General features: G+C 39.0%; 1 protein-coding gene across 5 annotated transcripts in view; it reads right to left on the bottom strand.

Annotated features, from left to right (window-relative positions):
• Positions 1–246: 246 nt before the first annotated feature.
• Positions 247–24,907, bottom strand: part of LOC134802779 (androgen-dependent TFPI-regulating protein-like) — a 51,940-nt gene continuing 27,279 nt past the window's right edge. For 3 of the 5 annotated variants that reach the window (XM_063775485.1, XM_063775484.1, XM_063775483.1), the window contains exons 2-4: positions 6,330–6,470; positions 5,056–5,276; positions 247–1,778 (exon numbers count right to left, since the gene is read on the bottom strand). In XM_063775485.1, coding sequence (XP_063631555.1) covers positions 1,313–1,778; positions 5,056–5,276; positions 6,330–6,470 — 828 coding nt within the window. In that variant the 3' untranslated portion in view covers positions 247–1,312. Of the gene's footprint in view, positions 1,779–5,055; positions 5,277–6,329; positions 6,471–10,437; positions 10,579–15,244; positions 15,510–24,907 lie in introns of those variants that run through there. The other 2 variants (XM_063775482.1, XM_063775486.1) reach the window with 2 other exon arrangements.

Here is a 24,907-nt window from a genome sequence, read left to right as displayed (position 1 = left end):
TGAACAACTTTTTGTAAGTAATGTAGAATGTAGATACATTTAAGATATATTTTTCTAGAAATATAAAAAAATACTGATATGATGTGGTTTCTTTTTTTGGTGTCACTTTTTCATCTTAGGTACCTATTGTCAGTTATGATTGGTATGATATTAGAAATTAATCTAAATCTTATATTTAAATAAATTTTAGGCTAAATAATAAATATAGAACTAAGAAACTGATGAATAAAGAAAAATAAAAGTATAAAATTACTAAAATAATTTTATAAAATAATAATTAAAAATCCATTCACAATTAAACACGTACAACTTAATATTATAATGACATTAATTAAATTAGGTATTCCATTTAATTTGTTACATGAAAACTAAACATTATATGAGACGTTTTCTATGAAAAGGGACCTTATTGTTGATGGCGTTTACTCCATTATTAACTATGATCCGGTATAAATACAATGCCGCGAGACGCTGTGCGGCGTAAGCGCCATCGACAATAAGGTCCCTTTTCATAGATTATGCCCCATATATTTTGACACTCTTAATTCATAATAATCATAATTCTGCCTTTTTTGCCTTGAAAGCGTCTAAAACATTTCTGTTTTTTTTTATTGTTCTCTCTTATCGCTGGTTACATATTCGACAATTCTCGGTCTCTCATCTTGCTAGAAATCGCATTTTAATCAATGCGCTAAAAATCCTAAAACATTAATCATTTAGTTATTATCAATCACAGAACACTCAATAAGCTTAAGGTACTAGTTACTGTATTTTGTTTATACACACTTTCATTGCTGACTGTACTTCTTCCTTATAACTCATAATCTACTCAAAGAACCAATTTAGAAGCCATTTTATAAGTTGGTCAGGAAACCGATTGGTATGTCTTATTAAAGATGTTTCTAAATAACCAATCCTTAAACATTACCTATTAGGCGGAGTCAGAGCAATGCCAAACATTACGACAGGACAAACTACTACATATGAGACGTTATCTTTGAAAAGGGACCTTGTTGTCGATGGCGCTTACCTACTCCATTATTAACGATGCTCCGATATAAATACAATGCCGCGCGACGCTGTGCGGCGTAAGCGCCATCGACAATAAGGTCCCTTTTCATAGATAATGCCCCATATATATCTGAACACCAGACTAACCTGTTTAGGTATTGCATATTACCAGTTCTTAGGTCATTCTAGCTCTCACGTACAGTAACCTAGTACAGTAATTATCATCCTGCTAGGCCTTGTTCCCTTTTACTTTTTGGTCGGCCTTCCCTGTTCTTATAACCCAGATAATCTTAACAACAAATTACAAACTAGACTTCTCAAACTGATTTCTTTTAAAATTGGTACCAGTTGATTTATCTAAAGACTGATTTAGACTGCTATCATTTTTACTGATACCTATTGATTTCCATTGCTTTTCAGTTTCCGTATCATTATTATCGTTTAAATATGCTACATTTGCCTTCCCACTATCTTTGGTACTTAGCTCAACATCTTTTCTTATTTTACTTGAACCAGTCTCAACAGCTCCATCTATTTTACTCGCGTTTTGGAAAGTAGTTTCCCTAGACTCTGGGTCCCCATTGATGGATGTTTTTGGAGTAACGTCTCCTACTTTGTGGATCATTTTGTTGACGAAGAAGTTGAGGTTGTAAAAGACCCAGGTGGAGCCCCAGATGCAGGCCTGGTAGAGGCAGACCTGCCACCAGTTCATGACGCCGAAGACCCCGTAGAGCCAGCAGCCACCGAAGAAGTATACAGAGTAGTATCTGGAAATATAAAAATTAGCGTTAAGTGCTTTGCTATACTTATTGTATGTACTAGTATTGACTCTCAAGAGACCAATTCGGATATATTGTCTTGAACTGATATGGGTATGTGTTCGTTTCATTTACATTTTTCATAATTAATCTCGATCAAATTCGATCATGACAAGATTTATAAATACTGAATAGATGATCAGATCGGGGAAATCCTGAAGAAAGGCCAGGTCAAGAGCACCCTAAACCGGCGAGCGTGTATGAGGAATGTTATGAAAGTGAAGGAAGCGAAAGAGGTAAGTCAGGATCGTAGCAAGTGTAAATCAGTGGTCTCTGCCTACCCCTCCGGGAAATAGGCGTGATTATATGTATGTATGTATGTGAATAGACCTCCTGAAGCTATTTGGAACTATTAAAATTAAAATCATGCATTTCTTTGATTGATTTTTCGATAATCGCCGATTATAATCGCGGATTGCGCCCAACGCGCTGCGAACTCCGGCAATCTCAGGGAGATGTACAAGGCAACGAAGACCTTGGCCGGGAACGGCAACCAGAGGAAGAAGAAGCCCTTGAAAGACAAGAATGGTCAGTTAATTGTGACATCGGAGGGGCAGCTTCAACGCTGGCGGGAGCACTTCGAGGAGATCTTCCGAGTCCCGAACGACCCCTTTAATACACACACACCTGCTGCTAGCTCGCCCGCACGCAGCCTAGACATTGATGTGTCTCCCCCTACAGGAGAGGAAGTAGTGAAGGCCATCCGATCACTGAAGAACGGCAAAGCCCCAGGAGTCGACCTCATCACAGCGGAAATGCTGAAAGCTGACATCCCAACCGCTGCAAACGCGCTGACGCCTTTACTACGGAACATCTGGTCAGCCGAAGAGTTCCCCGACGACTGGAACAAAGGCCTTCTCATAACCGTGCCCAAGAAGGGAGACCTCAGTGATTGTGGCAATTGGAGAGGCATCACTTTGCTTTCGATCCCATCTAAGGTGCTCTGCAAGGTCATCCTAGATAGGTTGTCGAAGGCCGTCGAACCTCTTCTTGGCAAAGAGCAGGCTGGCTTCCGACCCAACCGATCGTGTACGGACCAGATCAACACCTTGCGCATAATACTCGAACAGGCATCAGAATGGCAGAGGGAAATGTACTTGACCTTTGTGGATTTCGAAAAAGCCTTCGACACACTGCGGTGGAGCTGTATCTGGGACCGGCTACGTGAAATTGGAGTCCCCGAGAAGATCACGAACATAATTAAGGCCATCTACGGGAAGTATTCTTGTAGGGTAACTCACGACGGCCTAGTCTCGGAGGACATACCGGTTCATGCAGGTGTTCGCCAGGGGTGTCTCCTTTCACCTCTCCTCTTCCTTGTCGTCCTCGATGGCATCATGAACAACACCACTAACAGGAAGCGCCGCGGCATAGAGTGGGGACTGTCCAACGTCTTGGAAGATTTGGACTATGCCGATGACCTATGCCTATTGAGCCACACGCGCGCCGACATGCAAGCCAAACTGGACGACCTACGGCGAGAAGCTTTGGAGGCGGGACTAAAAATTAACACCCGGAAGACCCAGGAGATGAGGTGTGGAGCGACGAGCTCGTTGCCGTTGCTCATCGGCACAGAGGGTGTGGCGAGGGTCCACAAGTTTACCTACCTCGGAAGCGTAGTGTCGGAAACCGGAGGGACCGAAGAGGACATCGCTTCGAGAATCGCCAAGGGAAAAGCGACCTTCGCACAGCTCCGTCCTGTATGGCAATCGCGGAAACTGACTAGGAGAGTTAAGCTCAAGATATTCCAGTCCAACGTGAAAACCGTATTGCTGTACGGATGTGAGACGTGGAAGGTCGCAAACGACATCTCACGTCGGCTCCAAGTCTTCGTCAACCGCTGTCTTCGCCGTATTCTCGGTGTATACTGGCCCGAGAAAATCTCCAACGTAGATCTGTGGGAACGCTGTGGTGAGACTCCGATCGACCAGCAGATCAAACGCCGCAAGTGGAACTGGATCGGCCACACGTTGCGAAGGGATTGCGATCACATCCCGAAGCAAGCCCTCGACTGGAATCCCCAAGGAAAGCGGAAACGTGGCCGCCCTAAGCAATCCTAGCGACGGACGATCATCGCAGAGGCGGCGACCATTGGCAAGACGTGGAGCGAAATGAAGCGCGTAGCTCAAGACCGAACGGGATGGCGTAGCACTGTGGATGCCCTCTGCCCCATCTAGGGGACATTTAAATTTAGTTTAAAATAAATAAATAAATAAAATAATTTAGCCTATATACGTCCCACTGCTGGGCACAGGCCTCCTCTCAAGCACGAAAGGGTTTGGGCTATAGTCCCCACGCTATAGCCTAATGCGGATTGGGGACTTCACATACACCTTTGAATTTCTTCGCAGATGTATGCAGGTTTCCTCACGATGTTTTCCTTCACCGAAAAGCTAGTGGTAAATATCAAATGATATTTCATACATAAGTTCCGAAAAACTCATTGGTACGAGTTAGGATTTGAACCCGCGACCTCCAGATTGAAAGTCGGGTGTCATATCCACTCGGCCACCACCGCTTCCGTCGCTTGGAAGTTTAAAGGGCTTGACAATATACAAAGTGCTTAAAATCAGTATAGGGCTTAAAGTGTGTCAATAATATTAAGGATGCTGCTCGTGGGGCTTTAATTGGGTTAGAAATTAAGAGGTTCAGGGTGCCTACCAGCAAACAGGGGTGAATTCCCATTTGTCCTCGCCGGACACTGATGGGAATAGGTGTTTTCATATAAATCATTCTCATTTGTCCCCGCCTCATATTATTGCGCCGGTCACGTCAACGTCACAAAATGGAAACACACTCTAACAGGGTTTTCAATAAAATTACAACATAAATAAATAAATAAATAAATAAATATTATAGGACATTTTTACACAAATTGACTAAGCTCAAGAAGGCTTGTGTTGTGGGTACTCAGACAACGATATATATAATATAGAAATACTTAAATACATAGAAAACAACCATGACTCAGGAACAAATATCTGTATCATCATACAAATAAATGCCCTTACCAGGATTCGAACCCGGGACCATCGGCTTCATAGAAGACTGATATAAACACCCACAGAAACCTCTCGACTTTGACATCGGTTGGCTATCTTCGTATTGTAAGAAGCGTCTCTATAGCGATTACGATTAAGATGCTGGTGTGGACGCAGTGGTTCAGCCACCACGGCACGACCTGGTAGTAAGCTTGGGGGAAGACGACCCATTGGTAAATACTCACACTACAGCATAGAAGACAGACACAAACACCCACATACACCTCTCGACCTTCACATCGGTCGGCTGCCTCCGCCTGGTCAGAAGAGTCTCTATAGTGATCACGATGAAGATGTTAGTGTGGACGCAGTGGTTCAGCCACCAGGGCACGATCTGGTCGTAGACTTGAGGGAAGACCAGCTCGCGGTCGATGAGGTAGACGCACCAGAACATTCCAGTGACGAACTGGAAGAAGATAGAAATAAGTTAGATAACTCTAATCAATTCCCGCATGTTGGAAAAGATGTGTCCCCTAGTTTCACAGCCGAACCAGGGACCCATTTCCCGAAAGGTATTAGACTAATATTATTAGTGCACGAACTGTCAAATCGTATGGGTTTCCATAATAACACACTAATAATATTAGTCTAATATATTATGGATGGTTTTACTCACGTGATAAAATGACTATCACTTTTTAACACCTCGGGATAGTAAGTGACGGACACCGTTTTATCACGCCGTCACGTAGACCATCAACGACCATCATATCCGTACAGGACAACTTTAGGAAGCTAATGTCTTGACAAGTGTTGCATTTAGAGATAAATTCTTAGCCACCGTACGCCTGCCGCCCGCACCTTTCCCGCCACCCTTAGTCGTCCTACCCCATCGCCCCCGTACCGCGCAGGCGAGGACTCATTTAAGCGGTCGGTCTATAGATCCTTTCCTCCAAACCAAGGCAAATTGTAATGATGATGATCCTTCCGGCCGATTTCGGCCATGGCGACCATTTCGACTCCTAGATTGCTCGGCGCTCATGCGCCCGAATATGGCTGACGTAGCCGATCTTCGAGGTGAACCCCCGCGCACATTGAGGGTACGTTAGGACACCAGCCACGTAGGGACGAATTGTTATATCAACTTAGCGGCACTTGCACCATCGCACTAACCTGGGATTAACCGGTTAAACCGTTAACCCAGTGTCAAATTGTACTGGTAACCATGGTAACTCCAGGTTTAACCGGTTAACCTTGGGTCAGTGAAGGGTGCAAGTGCCCCTAACAGGTTAAACCGTTAACCCAGTATCAAATTGTACTGGTAACCATGATAACTTCAGGTTTAACCACTTTAACCGGTTAACCTTAGGTCAATGAATGGTGCAAGTGTCCCTAACAGGTTAAACCGTTAACCCAGTGTCAAATTGTACTGGTAACCATGGTAACTCCAGGTTTAAACGGTTAGCCCTGGGTTATTGGGATGGTGCAAGTGGCCCTTAAATAAGATATAGGTACTTACACATGTGAACGGGAAAACCAGCCCATTGAATATGACGTCACGGAAGTATTTGATCTTCTTGCCAATCTTGCTGTCGTGCTTGTCTAACCAACGTAACACGTCGTGCAGCAGAGCGAGACCGAGAAACACGGTCTGGAACGACTGGGGACAAAAAAAAGATTTGGATCAGGACAGGATATTTCATTTTCAGGATATTTGGATATTTCACCAACGTGACATGCCCGACAATTGTCGACATCACTGTTACTGACGTCACACAGGCCTCCATAGGCTACGGTAACCGCTTACCATCAGACGGGCGGTGTGGTTGTTTGCCACCAACATGTTAATTAAAAAAAAACTCCACTATATCGCCAGTTAATAAGTACTTATTTTGCGAAGCTAATGACAATTGTCACAAGAAATAATTGTCACGAAATTCAGGCACAGAACTCATTTGCTGTCAAGAATTACCAAAAGTTCTTTGAAATCTTGTGACAATTGTCATCATTATCATCATAAACATCGCAAGAGAAATACCAGTTTTTCGCCGATATAATAAAGTTTTTTTAAAATAATACAATGATGGTGACAAACAGGAATACGGCCCGCCCGATGGTAAGCGATAACCGTAGCTCATGGATGCCTGTGACATCAGCAACAATGAGACTGGTCGAGTTGTCGCACCTGTCACGTTGGTGAAATAGGGGCCTGGGGTTACCATTACGCGTTTTTCCTGTGAACTGAACGTGTAAATAAAATAATAGTAAAATTGTACATTACGAGAGGTAGGAAATTCGCAACAAGTGGCGATAAGTTAAAACTCGACCAAAGGTAGTGTTTTAAATCGACACGAGTTGCGAATTACCTATTCGCACGTGTATCGTACACCGTTTTACAGTACATAATATGGCCCTTTAAATGTTCGTCATAGGCACGTGAAGTGCTAAATACCGCACTAGCACACCTCGGACACTGGCGATCAAATGTATGAAACAAACTCGTTCCTGTTCCTACGCACACAGTCTAAGCTCGTGTAGGTGAACGCGTACCTTGCTTGTGTGAGTAAAATAAGACGTGCTAGGGTTCCCGCCATTTTGTTGTCAAGTTCGATGACCTCAATGACTCAAAACTCATTGCGCGTATTAGGAAGAAATAAAAATCTTATTATGCTGTAAGGTGGGTATCTAAGCTCGATTTATACAATAGTTTCTTATTTTGAATCAGTTTAAACGAAGTAACAAACATTTTGTAAGGAAATTCACGCCACAAAAATATTAAGTAAGTTGAAAACATGATTTTTTGTTCATATAGATATTTTGTTGTTTTCAGTGTGATCTGATAGGTTTTGTAAATATTTGTTTAATATTTGAATATTTTACGTGGCCTCCGCTCTGCGCACCGCGTCGTCGCGACCTTGCCAGCCGGTAACTGAGAGGTAACCGAGAGCGGGTGGGCGGCACTTTCAACGGGAGGCAGGGAGTGTCCATACTGTACGTTAGTACTATTTATTATACTGTGGCACTAGTGCGGAAAAATAAATTTGATAACGAGGCGAATTCCAGAAAAGTTTATAGGACATTTTAGTCTTTAACCCTTAAATGCATAGTGTTGCCAAATGTCTACAAAGCATTAGACAGCTCACAGATTAAAAAAAAAGCTTACGTTCTTGAACGCACCTTTATACCAAACGTCAAGTAGTAGGGTGATGATTTAAGGGTTAAATTTTGGCAATATTATTAATTTATAAAAATTACATTCGTTTTAAGACGAAAAGTCGGAAAGCTTGGAAAAATTCAGAAGTTGATAATTTTTAGTAGGTATATGATTTTGAACGGTTTTTTCTGGGTTTGTAATTATTTTATATTTAAAAACTTTATCATAGGTATATCACAAACAGTGTACCTTTCTAATGGTAGTAAAAAAAATCATTTATCTATTACTGAAAATTACATATTTATATAAATATGATTTAGCCAATTCAACTTCTAACACTGATGTCGCAGTGAAAATCGAAGTTATATTTTTTTTTACTATTTTTCCTAGAATCGGCAAACAATTATGTGATACATATATTAATTTCGGGCAAAAAGAAAAAATCCTGCATTTAAGGGTTAAATATGATCAGGAATACATAAAATCTTTCGGGTCGTGATGTTATTTACTACAACCACACTTTGCCACGTGACCCGATCATGACTTTGCCGCATGTCAAATATAGCCCCGATAAGAAGAATTATGTCAAGAAATATAGGTATTTCTAAATAGGTTTCCAATTAACCTTTGGCCCTTATATTTCAATTATAGTCGATTTATACAGTCAATGATAACGTATTTTGCTTAATAAGCGCTAATTAGTGCAATTATAATTTAGTTAGTCAGATTTATGAAAATTAGAATAATAGACAGAATTATCTAAGTAGGGCACGGGTGTATTAAGAGATATGTATATAACAAAAAGTAATCAACCCGTCCGTCTATCGATAGGTATTTAATAGAGATGCCCCGAATAGTGAATTTGGCCGAATACCAAATACCGAATATTCGACCCCTCTCTCGGCCGAATACCGAATATTCGGCGACCGAATATTCGGCATGACATGCCAACATTTTGAGTCACAATTATTATGAAATCTGTTCGCCATCAAAGCACAACGTTTGCTAAGATAATATTTTTATTTTGAACAGAATTAATGAATGTAATTAGAGTCAATCAAATCAGACCCAAGATAAAAATAAAATATTTTGTAATCAACAAATGATCAAAAACGTGCCTTCGTATTTAACTAAGTACTTTCCAAGATTTCATTTTAAATATTAAAAATACCTATTTTTTGGTTATTTTTTTGTGTAATTTTTCTATTTAGGTAGCTGCAACAGATATTCGGTATTCGGCCGAATAGTAGGCAACATTAGGCCGAATACCGAATATTCGGCAAAGTGGCCGAATAGGCCGAATACCGAATAGTTGCCGAATATTCGTGGCATCTCTAGTATTTAATACACTTGTACAGAGTTATCAGATTTGTGATATTATTATGAGGGCGAAGTGCAGACAGACAGGACATCACGTGTATGGTTTAGTATTTTATCAGAAGAGATACCGATATAGGTTGTCTCGATGATAGATAACGAAATATCAGTATAGTATGAATTTTGACATGATTTTTTCGGCTGGGGCCCTAGTCTGTTAAACAAAAAACTGTTTCTTTTATGCAACGGTTACCAATACTACCGCTACTGACTGACCGGGAACGAACTAGTTTAAAAAGCAATTTTAGCTTAATATTTATATGGTTCAAATTCATATAACAGTTCATTCTGTTACCTGACAGGCCACACACAGGCGACCGATCATTCAACGTTATCCAAACTCGTTATCTCAGAATGAGCTGTTACGTAAATTTGAACCTTAATACTATCGCGATAGTTGCTTTTCAAAGTTAAGGTTGTTTTGGCACGCGTCTAAGATGCTACTCCATAAAAGAAACAAAAGGCTTTTGTTTAACAGATTAGGGCTCGAGCCGAAAAAATCATGTCATATCACTATTAAATTAAAAAAATTGCAATGATATTGTTAATATATATTATGGAGTTGACCTAATGATGCAATCGGAACGTACCATCAGCCGCAAAAAAACATGGCGAATTTATCAATGAATTCATTCATAATTTCTCCATGCAATTTCGCAGCTCACTGTACCTATCCAATGGAACTTCGACGGATTTTTTTCCGTAATTTGTCCGATATAAAAAAACCGGACTAATGCAAGTCGGACTCGCCCACCGAGGGTTCCGTTCTTTTTAGTATTTGTTGTTATAGCGGCAACAGAAAAACATAATCTGTGAAAATTTCAACTGTATAGCTATCACCGTTTTTTGAGATACAACCTGGTGACAGACAGACGGACAGTCAGACGGACAGACGGGTCTTTAAATCTTAAGGGGCCCACAGATTACCGGTTCGCCGGACGATATCAGCCTGTCAGTTGTTCGAATTTTGCGTTTAACTGACAGGCTGATATCGTCCGGCGAACTGGTAATCAGTGGGCCCCTTTATTACCTAATAGGGTCCCGTTTTTACCCTTTGGGTGCAGCACCCTAAAAAATTACGAAAGTAAGTACTTACAAAATTCCACCCAGTTAAATACGCCGATCTGTATCTATTATAATTCCTTACATCTGCATGATCAATATCCGTATATAAACTGGACCCAAAATCAGCCGCATAACAATGGTGCAAAATTGACAACATATGGTATACGGTCGTCCAATATAATCTAGCGTCACTTCTGTAGACCAATTTTTCATTTTCAGTTATGAAAACAGACAAGATGTTGTAAATGTTGTTTTCTTTCCATATCACATCCATTTTGCGCAATTCGAGACAATTTTAATCCTTAATTTCAAATTTTTAGCTAAAATTAAAGCTATTTCAGTAGGAAATCACTATGAACACTAAGAATAAATAATAATATATAATTCAGCCTATATAATAATATATATATATACGTCCCACTGCTGGGCACAGGCCTCCTCTCATGCGCGAGAGGCTATAGTCCCCACGCTAAAACACTGTTGCTTATAAATAAGAATTAGATACCTAAAAAGTTTAATAAATGAGGTAAACGGTTACTGTCCGATACGGTCTATAACTAGGGTAAGTAAGTGCACCGATATGGTGTAACTGGGGTAAGTAAGTATTAAGTGCAGTGAGTATGCACCTTTGTCTCAGGCGATGCCGCTTGGCCCGATTGTCCCTACGGCTCGGCCTCGGAGACTGGCGACGGCGGCGGCGGCAACTATAGGGAGCGAAAGGTCCGATCGCTGTGTCTCGTTCCAGGCTATGGTTGCCGCCGCCGCCGTCGCCAGTCGCGCAATGTTGTGGCCGAGCTACGGTGGCCACGATCGACCTGAAGGATAATTTCACAACCCAACAGCGTGTTTGCTTCTAACAACAATCACAATGTAACCAAGAATGAAATAAAGTCACGATCTTAAAATAAATTAATTATATGCCCGGTGCATGAACTATAGGGGGCAGCATAGGCACCGTCAGATTTTTGGCGCGAGGCGTAAATGTGTCGTTTATGCTTCCGATGTAGCCCACAAGATGGCAGCTACGAGTATGCACAAGGAAATGCACCGACGAGAACGGTAGCACTTGCTTTGCCAATGTACATGTGCACATATGTTTCCGATTCAGGCCACAAGATGGCAGACCATCCAACGCGCACGGTCCCTATATTACGTTTTGATTATTAAACAAGCTTCCAAATCATGGCTAGATTATTTTATTAAAACCTTTGTATTACATTTTATCAGCCAAAACCTTTGTGACAGAACTTATGCATCAACCAACTACTTAGAGTTAGACCAAGAAAAGTCTGCAGCGATTTTAATAGCCCACGCAGTGCAAGTGTTATTTATACGTCATAATTTCATAGAAGTTTGACATTTAAAATAACACTGGCAATGCGTGGGCTATCAAAATCGCTGCAGACTTTTCTTGGTCTAACTCTAAGTACAATCCAGTGTGGCTACCAACAATTTGGCACTGGCATAAACGCTTTCGAGAACGTAACTTACTTTCTATGCGTCTCGCTCGTACTCGCATATTAGTGCAAGCAAGATATAAGAAAGTAAATTACGTAGACGTTAGTCTATACCAGTACGGTTACCATCAGTTTGTCACTGACATAAACGCCGTCGAGAACGTAATTTACTTTCTATACATCCCGTTTGCACTAATATGCGAGTGCGAGCGAGATGTATAGAAAGTAAATTACGTTCTCGACGGCGTTTATGTCAGTGACAAACTGATGGTAACCGTACAGGGGTGCAAACCTCCTGACTTCGGCCAAACTCGGTTCCGTTCGGCTCAGCATTGCTCCGAGCAATTACTAGGTTTGACACAACTTCACGTCCCATTGCGTGCACGACCACAGATAAGATAATGGCTTGAATTTTGACAACCCTAAATAGCCGAAAGGGATAGTGCCATATATTAAACAGGGACAGCATGATTCGACCCTGAACCGTTGTCAAACTTCGGTTTTGTAGGAAGTTTCCTTTCTGTACGGTAGTACTATTATTTATTCTGTGCCTAATATATGTCCGTTTTGGTACTGTCAGTGACTCATTACGGGTACAGGATCAAACCGGATAACCTTTTATAAGTCGCACGCCTAAGCCACTCGGCTATCACTGGCTATCGGATGATCATTAACCGACTTCTTACATTATCAACTTTATGAACTAAGTTATTAGCGTAGGGTAGACTGGGGATGGTTGAAACAGTTTATGTTTGATGGCCTGTATCTATTTCATTTTTACAGTTAGAAAGGTATGCGCCTATATTACTAAACCTTATTTTTTTAGTTCTTAAGAATTATGTTAATAGTTTTTGTTTTGTTAGTTGTTAGTTTAGGTTAAGACATTAGTAATTTTTGGATTTGTATTGTATTGTAGATTGTAAGATTTGTATTGTATTGTGGTATTGTAAACTTTGACATCATAATAAATATATTCAATAAAAGTTCTTAAGTAAAGTTTGTTTGAAAGCCGTACCACCCATGGTTATGTAATGATAGGGAAGGGAATCAAAGAGAATGAGGAGGAGTGGTTCAATTGACCCCATAGGTGTGTTCATTGAAGCACTATGTGCTCGAGCGCTATTGGTCCAGGATTTAAGAATGACCGACCGCATAGACTAAGTACTGCGTCACATGCATGTGTTTTCAAGAAATTTGGCTTGTTTCAATCACTACGCGTTTCAATTATCCCCGTTCTACCCTATACCACTAATACCAAGATAATTCTTACAACAATCTGTCATTGACCTACAAAAAATGACCTCACACGCCGTCATCCTGATAAGAACCTATTTCCATCGTCTTAAGACACATTTCCGCTTGTACAGAGTTATCAGGTTGTTGACATGAGGGCGAAGTGCAGACGGATAGACATCACGTGTCTGGTCTAGTATGTTATCTGTCGCGCGTTCCGGAAGGAGATAGCGATATAGGTTGTCTCGACGCTATCTTTCGTTTCTACTGTATATTAACGACCTGCCTTCGGTTACAAGACACCACTGTTTACTCTTCGCTGATGACATATCTGTAGTTATAACATGTGATCATATTAAATTATATAATACGGACATAAACAATACGATTTTATTATACAATGGATGGAATATAATAATTTGCAACCTAACCTGACTAAAACCAAATATATACAATTTTATAATAAAAAAGGACCAATTGATTTAAGTGTTAAATATAATTATTGAATCAGAACAAATTTCATTCTTAGGCATACTATTAGATAAAAATTGCTCTTGGACACCACAAATACAGGAAAAGTGTTGTAAAATTAATCGTTTTATCTATGTCCTTAAAAGATTAGCTACTACTGTTAATAAAGCTACCGCTCTTACTGCCTATCACGGTTACGTAGCTTCAGTTATTCGATACGGTCTTCTGTTATGGGGAAACGCAAAAGATATTAAGAGAGTCTTTATTTCTCAAAAAAAAATGCGTTAGAGCAGTATGTAACGTACCACCGCTAACACCTTGTAAAGACATATTCAAGAGCCTAAAAGTTCTAACATTGCCGTTTCTATATATGTATACTAGAAGCGTGTAAATTTGTAAGGTTGCATCCTGAATTATTTACAAAGCTGAGAAATGTGTGTAAATTCAATACAAGATATCGAAACAGGCTTGTAGTGACAAGTAATTATAACAGTAAGCTTTACAGCAAAAATTGTTACCCAATGGCCATAAAAAATTATAACCGTTTACCTAACGACATAAAAGAATTAACTTATGCAAGGTTTGTGTCAAAATTGCATAAATGGTTACTGGAAAAAGCTTTTTATTCAGTACAGGAGTTATTTTTAGACATTTAGAACTATTTTTTATTTCTTATTTTATTATGTTGACTTTTGCTTAATTTGAAATATTTTAATCAAGAGCTGTAGATTTAAATTAATGATTTATATTTGCCACTCTAATGCGATGGTGAGTATATGATATGTCTCGTCTTGACACGGCCGTGCCCCCAGATTATGTATATAGTTTGTAAATAATGTATAGTATAATATAGGTTAAAACAAAACATAATTTGCATGCCTAGATTATTGGCGAAATGTGCTGAACTCGCAAAATTGCATGTTAACACCAAATTTCAGTACCTACCACATTTCTAGCAAATAAATTTCATAAATTTCATAGCAAATATCACGAAATATCAGTAATATCATCTATGGGCTATAGACTACAGATTTTTAAGACCAATTTCCTTTCAGGCGATGAATCGTGAAATGGTTGACGGAGATGTAACGTAAAGCTCCGTGAACGTCAGCTGTAGCTCCGTTGGCGGGATGAGGAACGGTAGCCAATAAAATAATATGAAAAAAATAGTATGTAGATAATAAAATAATTTGTAATATTTTACAAAAATAATAACGACGTATTCTGGAGTATCGATCCAGAGGCCGTGAGTTCAAGTCTCACCCAAGACAGTAATTTTTCCACTTTTAAATTTATTCTAAGAATAACGACGTTGGCCTGCAAAACGTAACGAAAGAAAGAAATTTACACAACCAAAATTTTAAAATTATAATTTCAATTTATTACAAACTAACCCCCTTAATAAAACTTTACGGGCCTGATTTAGTTAAATTATGTTTTATCCCTTTCTTACAAATACATAAGTCAAAATGTCAGTTTAAGACAAACGATTATTAGCTAAGCTCAAAAAATTCTTGCATATTATAAAAACAATTAACGATTACATATTTTGTTAGGTTTTTATTAGCTGGTTTTTTTTATTAGAGCTGACCTTATGATGCAGTCGACAGGAAAATCTCGATGGATTTTTTTCCGTAAATTGTCTAATAAAAAAAAATTGCGAAAGTAAATACTTACAAAATTCCACCCAGTCAAATACGCCACTCTGAACTTTTTCAACTTTCTTATTTCTACGTGATCAATGTCCATGTTCAAACCGGCCCCAATATTGGCCACATAACAATGGTGCAAAATCAAAAACATATGGTATACTGTCTTCCAATATAGTCTAGCATCACTTCTATCGAACAATTTTTCATTTTCAGTAATTAAAACACACAAAATGTTGTAAAAAATGTTGTTTTCTTTCCATAGGACATCCATTTTACACAAAAACCAATTTTAGTTTGTAAATCGTTGCGTAAACTAATTTTTATTTAAAACTAAAGCTATCCGTTATTTCGTTAGCGAATCACAATGAAAACTATGTTTTGCTTCGAATTAAGAATTAGATATAAACTTTATTAATGAACTCTTGTTATGATAAGAGGTAATTAGTTACTGTCCGATGCGGTGGGTAGATGATAAACTCACGTTACGAACTCTGGGTGACCATACGCAATGTTAAGAATACGAATATTACTATTTAATTATTTTCGTTGGCACTATAGTTCGTTATTTTTAGCATTAGAAATAAGGTAAACAATCTTGATGTGTCTTTTAATTGAATAACACATTTTAAAAATAAGTTACGGCAAATATGTAACAATTATGAATCTAAGTATAATCATAAGTAATAGTTACTGATTTTTTGTTAAGCTAAAGTTGAAGAACCCCTAGTTTACATTTCATTCGATAGCATGACGAGCGTTCGCGTTTGCGTTATGTCTATTTATGTATGGAATTTTGAACAGCGCGCCAAGCGGGACGTTATTGAAACTCAAAATTCCATACAAAATTACAATTAAACGCAAACGCGTACATTACGTTACGCTACCGATTAAAATTAATTTACACTAGGGCAGGCGTGGCTCACTCCGCGATTTCGTCGCTTTGCTACAGGTAGCTAAAAGTAAATCCGTTCCGCCCCAATTTTGAGGAAAGCCATAAGCCGCGCGTGGCGCTGTCGCCACCTAGCGGCCATATTTGTGCTGATCGTAACAGACGCGTTTTGTTAGAGAGTGAGTCTTCTGTACCTAGTACTGTGACTAGGGGTACAGAAGGTAAGGGAAATCGAAACTTGACTATAATTCCAAACAAATAACTGTAAAAAAAATATTTTAATTCGATCGAATTCTCAAACATTGTTACAAGTCAACGTTCCAAAATAAGTAGTTATTTACGATACATGTGCGGAAAGTAGAAGTTTCGCAACGAGTTATTTTTGTAAATTTTAACAAAAAAAACATGTATCTATCAGTTCGAATAAAACTAAAAGCTAAAGTGCGCTTTTGAAACCAATTTTCGTATTTCTGGCTTTTGTGCAAATATTCTTTCAAATTTTTAATGGTGCGTTTTAGATCTATTCAAGGTACAATTTTTTTTTTCTAAACACTCCGCTCTCTAAACGTTAATGGCTCCTCTTCACGTTGGGCCAACGCCAACGCCAACGAGGGACGCAGCCATGCGGTAGAATGAAATAGCAATATCACTTGCTCCCTCTAACGCATAAATGCGTCCCTCGTTGGCGTTGGCGTTGGCCCAACGTGAAGAGGAGCCATAAGAAGAAAAGGGCACGGCCATTTCTCCATACAAACGTAGTCCCGATTTTCCTCTCTGGATGTTGACATTATGGTATATATTTTTACACAATTGGTTGTATATTAACCATAGCTATGCCCCCACGTTTGACCGTTTTCGATTTTTTGACTATAGTAAAAATTAGGAGTGAAATACAGATTTCATACAAATTTTTAAATAACTCTTATAATAATTAAAAATTCGAAATAAATCTAACGTATGGCATAGCTGTGGTTGCCTACAACAAATAATGACAAAATATTTTCAATAAGGTTAATATCCAGAGAGGAAAACGAGGACTACGTTTGTATGAAAAGGCGATTTCGCGCGGGTCCTCCACTTTCGTCTTAAGCATTAGATGTAAAATTATATCCAAGAAGTATAGAAAAAAGAGTAAACAAAATCTACCCTCAAATGGCTTCTTAAGCCATGTGAGGGTAGACGAAAACATTGCATGATCAAATAATGTAGGTTAAAGTCAGGTCGTTCAGTGACAGATTCAGGTGGTTTTGTATTTGGTTGGTTAATCAACTACCCGAAAATGTACTAATTATTTGTTTACTTTTATTTAATTACCTACCTAAAGATACAGAGTATAATGCTGGCAACATTGTTCCGATACCTAAATATTACATTCGTATCGTCACTATTAACTTAAGTGGATATTATCTGTGTGACCTGTAACATAAACGCACGTGATAGTTTACATGACCCCAGAATTGAAGAGTTTATACTTATAGTATGTAATTAGCTTTACAAATGGTGTTATTTTACCGCACTAGTGCGATAATTAGCTCATTTCGCAACTATGCCGAAAATTTAAAGGGCAATATGTACCGTTAAACGGTTTAGGATACATGTACAGAATAGGTAATTCGCCACTCGTGTCGATTTTAAATTTTTCAGATTGATTTGATTATTACGTCAAGATACGATATGGATTAGATATTCATATCACTTTTGACACTGACATATCTAATCCATATTATCTAGAGGTAATATTTGACGTACCTTAAAGTTTGAATGGGGCCGATAGTACCTTAATAACTTATAACGGTAAAGAACCTTTCTACTAACAAATTATGAAATTACGCTGTTATAAATTTATAAAACCGGCCAAGTGCGAGTCGAACTCGCGCACGAAGGGTTCCGTACAATTTAAAAATATGTGAGTGACCCGTTCTTAATATATTTGATATGTTCCGTACCATTACGTAGACTAGTCCGTGCCATTACGCAAAAAACGGCAAAAAATCACGTTTGTTGTATGGGAGCACACTTAAATATTTATTTTATTTTATTTTTAGTATTTGCTGTTATAGCGGCAACAGAAATACATCATCTGTGAAAATCTCAACTGTCTGTCTTAACTATCACGGTTCGTGAGTTACAGCCTGGTGACAGACAGACGGACGGACGGACGGACAGACGGACAGACGGACAGACGGACAGACGGACAGACGGACAGACGGACAGATGGGCAGACGGGCAGACGGACAGACGGACAGACGGACAGACGGACAGACGGACAGACGGACAGACGGACAGACGGACAGACGGACAGACGGACAGACGGACAGACGGACAGACGGACAGACGGACAGACGGACAGACGGACAGACGGACAGACGGACAGACGGACAGACGGACAGACGGACAGACGGACAGACGGACAGACGGACAGACGGACAGACGGACAGACGGACAGACGGACAGACGGACAGACGGACAGACGGACAGACGGACAGACGGACAGACGGACAGACGGACAGACGGACAGACGGACAGACGGACAGACGGACAGACGGACAGACGGACAGACGGACAGACGGACAGACGGACAGACGGACAGACGGACAGACGGACAGACGGACAGACGGACAGACGGACAGACGGACAGACGGACAGACGGACAGACGGACAGACGGACAGACGGACAGACGGACAGACGGACAGACGGACAGACGGACAGACGGACAGACGGACAGACGGACAGACGGACAGACGGACAGACGGACAGACGGACAGACGGACAGACGGACAGACGGACAGACGGACAGACGGACAGACGGACAGTGGAGTTTTAGTAATAGGGTCCCGTTTTTATCCTTTTGCTACGGAACCCTAAAAATTACAGTTTTCATAGTCCCAAATTGCCCGAGGCGATTGGTACTTTACTAATGACGGAAAGCGTTAAAAGTCATAAATAACAGTACATATACTACAAACAATTAAATAAAACTAGTTAATATATGGAACTAATCGAAGTAACGAAAGTAAACTGTGCCGTTTCGCTTTCACGATATTAGTCTTAGATGTTTATGGCATTTATAACTCACCTATAACAAAAGCACAGAGTATGTATTAAGGCTGGCGTCCACTAGACTCGCCGAGGCGAATCGAATCGAATCGCAATAATACGCCTCGTATATTTTCTAATATGCAAGTGCGTCCATTGACGAATAGCCGCGGCGCGCCGATTCGACTCTCCGCGCGTATTGCTCGTCAGGCGAATTTCTGCGGCTACGCGTTTCGACTCGACTCGGCGAGTCTAGTGGACGCCAGCCTTAGTAAAGTACTACCGTACAGAAAGGAAACATCCTAGAAAACAGAAGTTTGACAGCGATTCAGGGACGAATCATGCTGTCTATTTCTTATGTATGGTACTAAGTCCTTCGGGGTTGTCAAAATTCAGGTCATTATCTTATCTGTGGTCGTACACGCAAAGGGACGTCAAGTAGTGCCAACCCTAATAATTACTCGGAGCAATGCTGAGCCGAACGGAGCCGAGAATGACCGAAAGGAGGAGTATTGCACCACTGACAAAGGTATGAATCGGAACTACAATAGTTCCGATTCATACCCTTTAGTCAAATAGATGTTGTTGTTATTACTAAATTCCAGTTAGTCAAATAGATGTTGTTGTTATTACTAAATTCATTGGAACCTTAAGAAAATTAGAAAGTAATAAAAGAATAGAAAATTGGCGACTAGAGCTGCGCTGAGCGAGAATAGGTAAATTATGTTATTCTATTGGTTCTTAACAAACACATCCCTCGCTACGCATCCTCGCACAGCTCTGGTGGAAACGAAGCCTTAAGAGAGTGCACCCGGGCCGAGCCGAGACCGTCCGGATTACAGCTATCACCGGATCAGAAAGGATCCGGATGAGCGGTAATACTGTACTAAATTACGATGCAAAGGAGGATGGGCAGATTTGTATGGACTCTGGCCTAGAAACCAATAATGACAATCCATATATCATTGGAAAGGTTTTTTTATATTCTACAACTTTTTGTATAGCGGGAAATCTCGAACCGCTGTGTGAAAAAAGTTATGGCAAGATAAAAAACATTCCATCACTAAGATTATTTTTATTGTTATAGGGTTTTAGTTCTGTACAATGGTTTTTCAAATTCCAAATTCCAAAATTCCAAATTCTTTATTCGTTCATCACAGGTACATAAATAGGTGATAACTTAATATTCTAAGGAACAGCCGTGATGTGCCTTTTGTGCGTTTAAACGTTTTATAACAAAATTCACATAAGAAAATAACTAAATATCGATATACCAATTAAACAATCACTGATATTTTTCAAACATAAGGTGCGTCAATTATGGGCCGTGTTAAAGTAGTTTGAGTACTTTTATGCCTCGATAACTTTTTTCACACAAAGATTTGGGACCACCGGTCATAGTAAAAGTTTTAGAACTTAGAATAAGCTATCCAGTGACATATCGCTTGTCCTTATTGGTCATATAGGCCAATTAGCCCACCCTCCTTTTGCTCAAAAGACATTGCATGTATGACATGAAAATCTGCATGTTTCTTTGACTGATTCATCTAAAAATAAAATAAATAAACGCTTCACACGCGATTTCGGACGACGACTCAGACAGAAAGGGGAGGGCCCCCGCTCCGAGTCGTTCCTTGTGCAAAGGCTGTCCGTGGTGATCCAGCGTGGAAAATTTCGCGAGCATCATGGGCACCTTTGCACCAGGAACGGCAGTGAGCGGTTTGTTTTTTAAATTTATAGTTTAAATTTTTATTTGTAAATGTTAGTTGTAATTTTTTTTTTTGTAACTATATTTATAAAATAAAATTCGTACTTACGAAATTCCAATTAGTAAGATATATTAACTTAAAATCGTTCAATTCTCGTATTTTAGCCACTGGATGATCACTGATGCCTTGAATAATTAAAAATGCAAAAACATTCACCATCACAGTATAAGAAAATACTATAAAATGGAACACTATATTAATCCAAAACGTTATATTACGTTGTTTGGACGAATTTTTCACCGAGATGTTTTCTTGGACTTCAAAGTCGTAAAAAAATGTCGACATTATCAGAAATTTTTATATTTTATCACTGTTTTTGAAGCTTATTTAAATTTATTATAATTAAAATACAGTCTGAATGTTGAAATTGTAGGATTTTTAAGTACACAATTTAAATTAAATAAGTAAAATGACTTTTAAAACACTAGATTATTCTTGACTATTTGTTAAGTTGGTTTTGATGTGTCCAAGAATTTACATTCGTAACAAGTGGGCAGATAAAATTGGAAAACTACCCTCATATTATCTAGATATTTTTTTCTATTCGTAAACATATTTTTTCCAATTTGTTTTTGACCAAAGCGTAGCGAAGGTCTACGTTTTGACTCGGGCATTTTACTTTCGTGTATCCGAATGTTCTCCTTTGCAGGTCACATTTAAGTACCAATCGATTCTAGTGAAATTTTGTCAGCAGATTTTTTGTCGAATAGGTTTTTTGGAAATTGTTCAAAATGAAGGAAATCGACATAAAGGATTTAAGTGCCATTAGGGTCTATGGTAAGTTACAAACAGCAACACTCCTAACTGTACATCGGTGGACCTTAACTATTACAAAGGCGTAAGGTCCACCGATGTACAGTTAACAGTGTGGGCGATGGTACGTAAGACCATTGTAAGCTGTGATGACTACCAAGTATTTTTAGGGTTCCGTACCTCAAAAGGAAAACACTGAACCCGTATAGGATCCCTCGTGCGTCTGTCTGTCTGTCCGTCTGTCACAGCCTATTTTCTCGGGAACTACTGTACCAATTAAGTTGAAATTTGGTACACATATGTAAATTAGTGACCCAAAGATGGACATGTAACGTAAATAAATTAATTTTAAATATGGAGGGCACTTTTGGGCGGTAAATGAGAAAGTTAAAAAATAATGATTTACAAACTATATCGTGTTATACCTATATCAAATGAAAGAGCTCATCTTGAGCATCTCAAATATATTTTTTGTATAATTTTAAAATACATAGGTTAGAAGTAATTTAAGAAAATAGCCATAAAACAACCATTCCCCCCCCCCCACTTTATCTCCGAAACTACTGGGTCTAAAATTTAAAAAAAATACACAAAATAGTTCTTTACCTATAGATGACAGGAAAACCTATTAGAAATGTGCAGTCAAGCGTGAGTCGGACTTAATGTACGGAACCCTTGAAACGCGAGTCCGACTCGCACTTGGCCGGTTTTTTTTTTCACATTGTGAATCTTAAATCGCGAGGTCTACACTCTACAGTTCCGGATAGAGATGGGTAGTGAGTAAATACTCACGGGTAAATACCGAGTAAATACTCAGTATTTACTCAATATACCCGTATTTACTCGTTTATACCCAAATTGGTGGGTATAAACTATTTAGAGTGCTGAAAGGGGCATATAAATTTGAAATATATGTGTATTTTGTAAGCCGCTACTGGATTAAGTACTCAAAATTGTAAGAAATGTATTTTTAAGAGGGGCACTCCATACATGTAAGTAATTGTCACAAAAAAAAATTCAGAAACCACCAACGTGTTGCACATCATTAAATGGGTCTTTAAAAATAACTGGAATGTTTCTAAGAACATTTTTGGATAAATTGAATATTTTTGGACATAAACCGTTTCGAAAGCCCAAAATAATGTTTATCTCTCTATAACTTTAGAACCAAAGTTCAGAACGTCAATCTTTTGAACGTCATCGGTTGAGCCATTTTTGAGTTTTCTTTAAAAAACCCTTAATAAAAGGTCGTAAGTGCCGCATAAACCCGCACTTTTGCGCGACATGCAGTTATCTAGAACATCGATAGAATTTAAGTACAATATTTTTAAAGTAAATACCTTCTCATTTAAAACAAAATTGTTAACTATGCCATGCCCTCCCATCCCGAAGGCGTTATAATTATTCTCAAATCGATATCATAGATGGCGCTAAATGTCACAATCAGCCATTATGAAATTTTTATACTACATATTAAGATGGATTAAGAGATATTTAAAGTGTCATAAATTAAAATCATTATAAATGAAATACAAACATTAATAATAACACGAATACAATGCAATAATTTACAAAATTTGAAACCACAATTATATTGCGACTGGCTACGTTATGAGCAACAGCGCAGGACAATTATGTCGAGCTGTCGAAGTAATATTGAATAATGTCACTAGATGGAGCCACCACGATTCTAGTAAGACCTACGATTCTAGTACCTAATCATTCCAAAACGAAACGAGTGTGGGTTTCTTTTCCTACGTTTTGATTTTCGTTTTAAGACATGATGTGAAGTTTGATTTAGATTAGAATAATTACATTTGAGTTATAAATTTCGGAATTTAAGTACTTAGTATAAAATGTAAAAAAATGGATCGGTGAATAAACATACCTAATTTAAATGAGTACCTACTTATTTTAAAGTAGGCCTGCCTGACGTTAAAATACAAATTAATAAACTAACATCACAGGGCGATATCTTTCAAAACACATGAATGCTTTGTTTTTAAACATAATGCAAGTTTTTATTTCGCTTGGTGTCCAAGTCAAACGCGCATTTTACTCCTTTATTGACCGAAGCGTTTGCTAAGGTCTCCGTTTTAACTCGTGCCAAATTTCGTATGTTCGGACCAGTGGCGGATTTCCCATAAGGCACAGTAGGCCCGGGCCTAGGGCGGCGAGATATTAGGGGCGGCAAATTGTGACAAAAAATTCGCTAATGACAAAAAATAACTCAAAATTAGGCCAGGCAACGAATTCTGAATTGAAACACAATTTTTGACTTCGTACCTAACTTTATTTGCACTATCTATTAGGAGGTGAACATATCAAAAGTCCCCGCGGCCGTAGTCCTTGAGCCGGGGGAAGAGAGGGGTTTGAAGGTCACATTTTTCGGTTTTTCGCTTATATCTCGGAAACTATGCGTTCTAACGACATGATCATTATACAAAATGAAAGCTGGTTAAATTTGCTACAAGCTACAAGTTTTTAGATATCTTGAGGGCCCTCCACACTTGTGCGCGAATCGCGGCGCGAAGCAGCGAACGCGAGTGTGGCGTCGATTTCGCGATTGTTGACGCCTTCGCGCCTTGTTCCCCGTTTTTAGGGTTCCGTACCACAAAAGGAAAAAACGGAACCCTTATAGGATCACTCGTGTGTCTGGCTGTCCGGCTGTCCGTCTGTCACAGCCTATTTTCTCCGAACCTACGGACCAATTAAGTTGAAATTTGGCACACATATGTAAGTTTGTGACCCAAAGATGGACGTGTAACGTAAATAAATTAATTTTAAATATGAAGACCATTTTTGGGAGGTAAATGAGAAAAATAAAAAATAAAGTTTTTCAAACTATATCGCGTTACATATCAAATCAAAGAGGTCATTGTAAGAATCTCAAATTTTTTTTTTAAATTTTAGGATAAATAGTTTAGCAGTTATTCAAGAAAATAGGCAAAAAATTATCATTCCCCCCCCTTATCTCCGAAACTACTGGGTCTAAAATTTGGAATAAAATGCACAAGATAGTTCTTTGCCTATAGATGACAGGAAAACCTATTAGAAATGTGCAATCAAGCGTGAGGCGGACTTAATGTACGGAACCCTTGGAACGCGAGTCCAACTCGCACTTAGGCCGGTTTTTTGTAGGTTTTTCGGACAACGTCAAAGGAGTCGCGAACTGACATTACACACTATTTTGGCTCATCAGTTGCAAGATAAATATTAATTTCTTAATTAGATATATTA

The sequence above is a fragment of the Cydia splendana genome, chromosome 25 (assembly GCF_910591565.1).
Source record: "Cydia splendana chromosome 25, ilCydSple1.2, whole genome shotgun sequence".
NCBI lineage: Eukaryota > Metazoa > Arthropoda > Insecta > Lepidoptera > Tortricidae > Cydia > Cydia splendana.
This window is presented reverse-complemented; position numbering and strand designations above follow the sequence as displayed.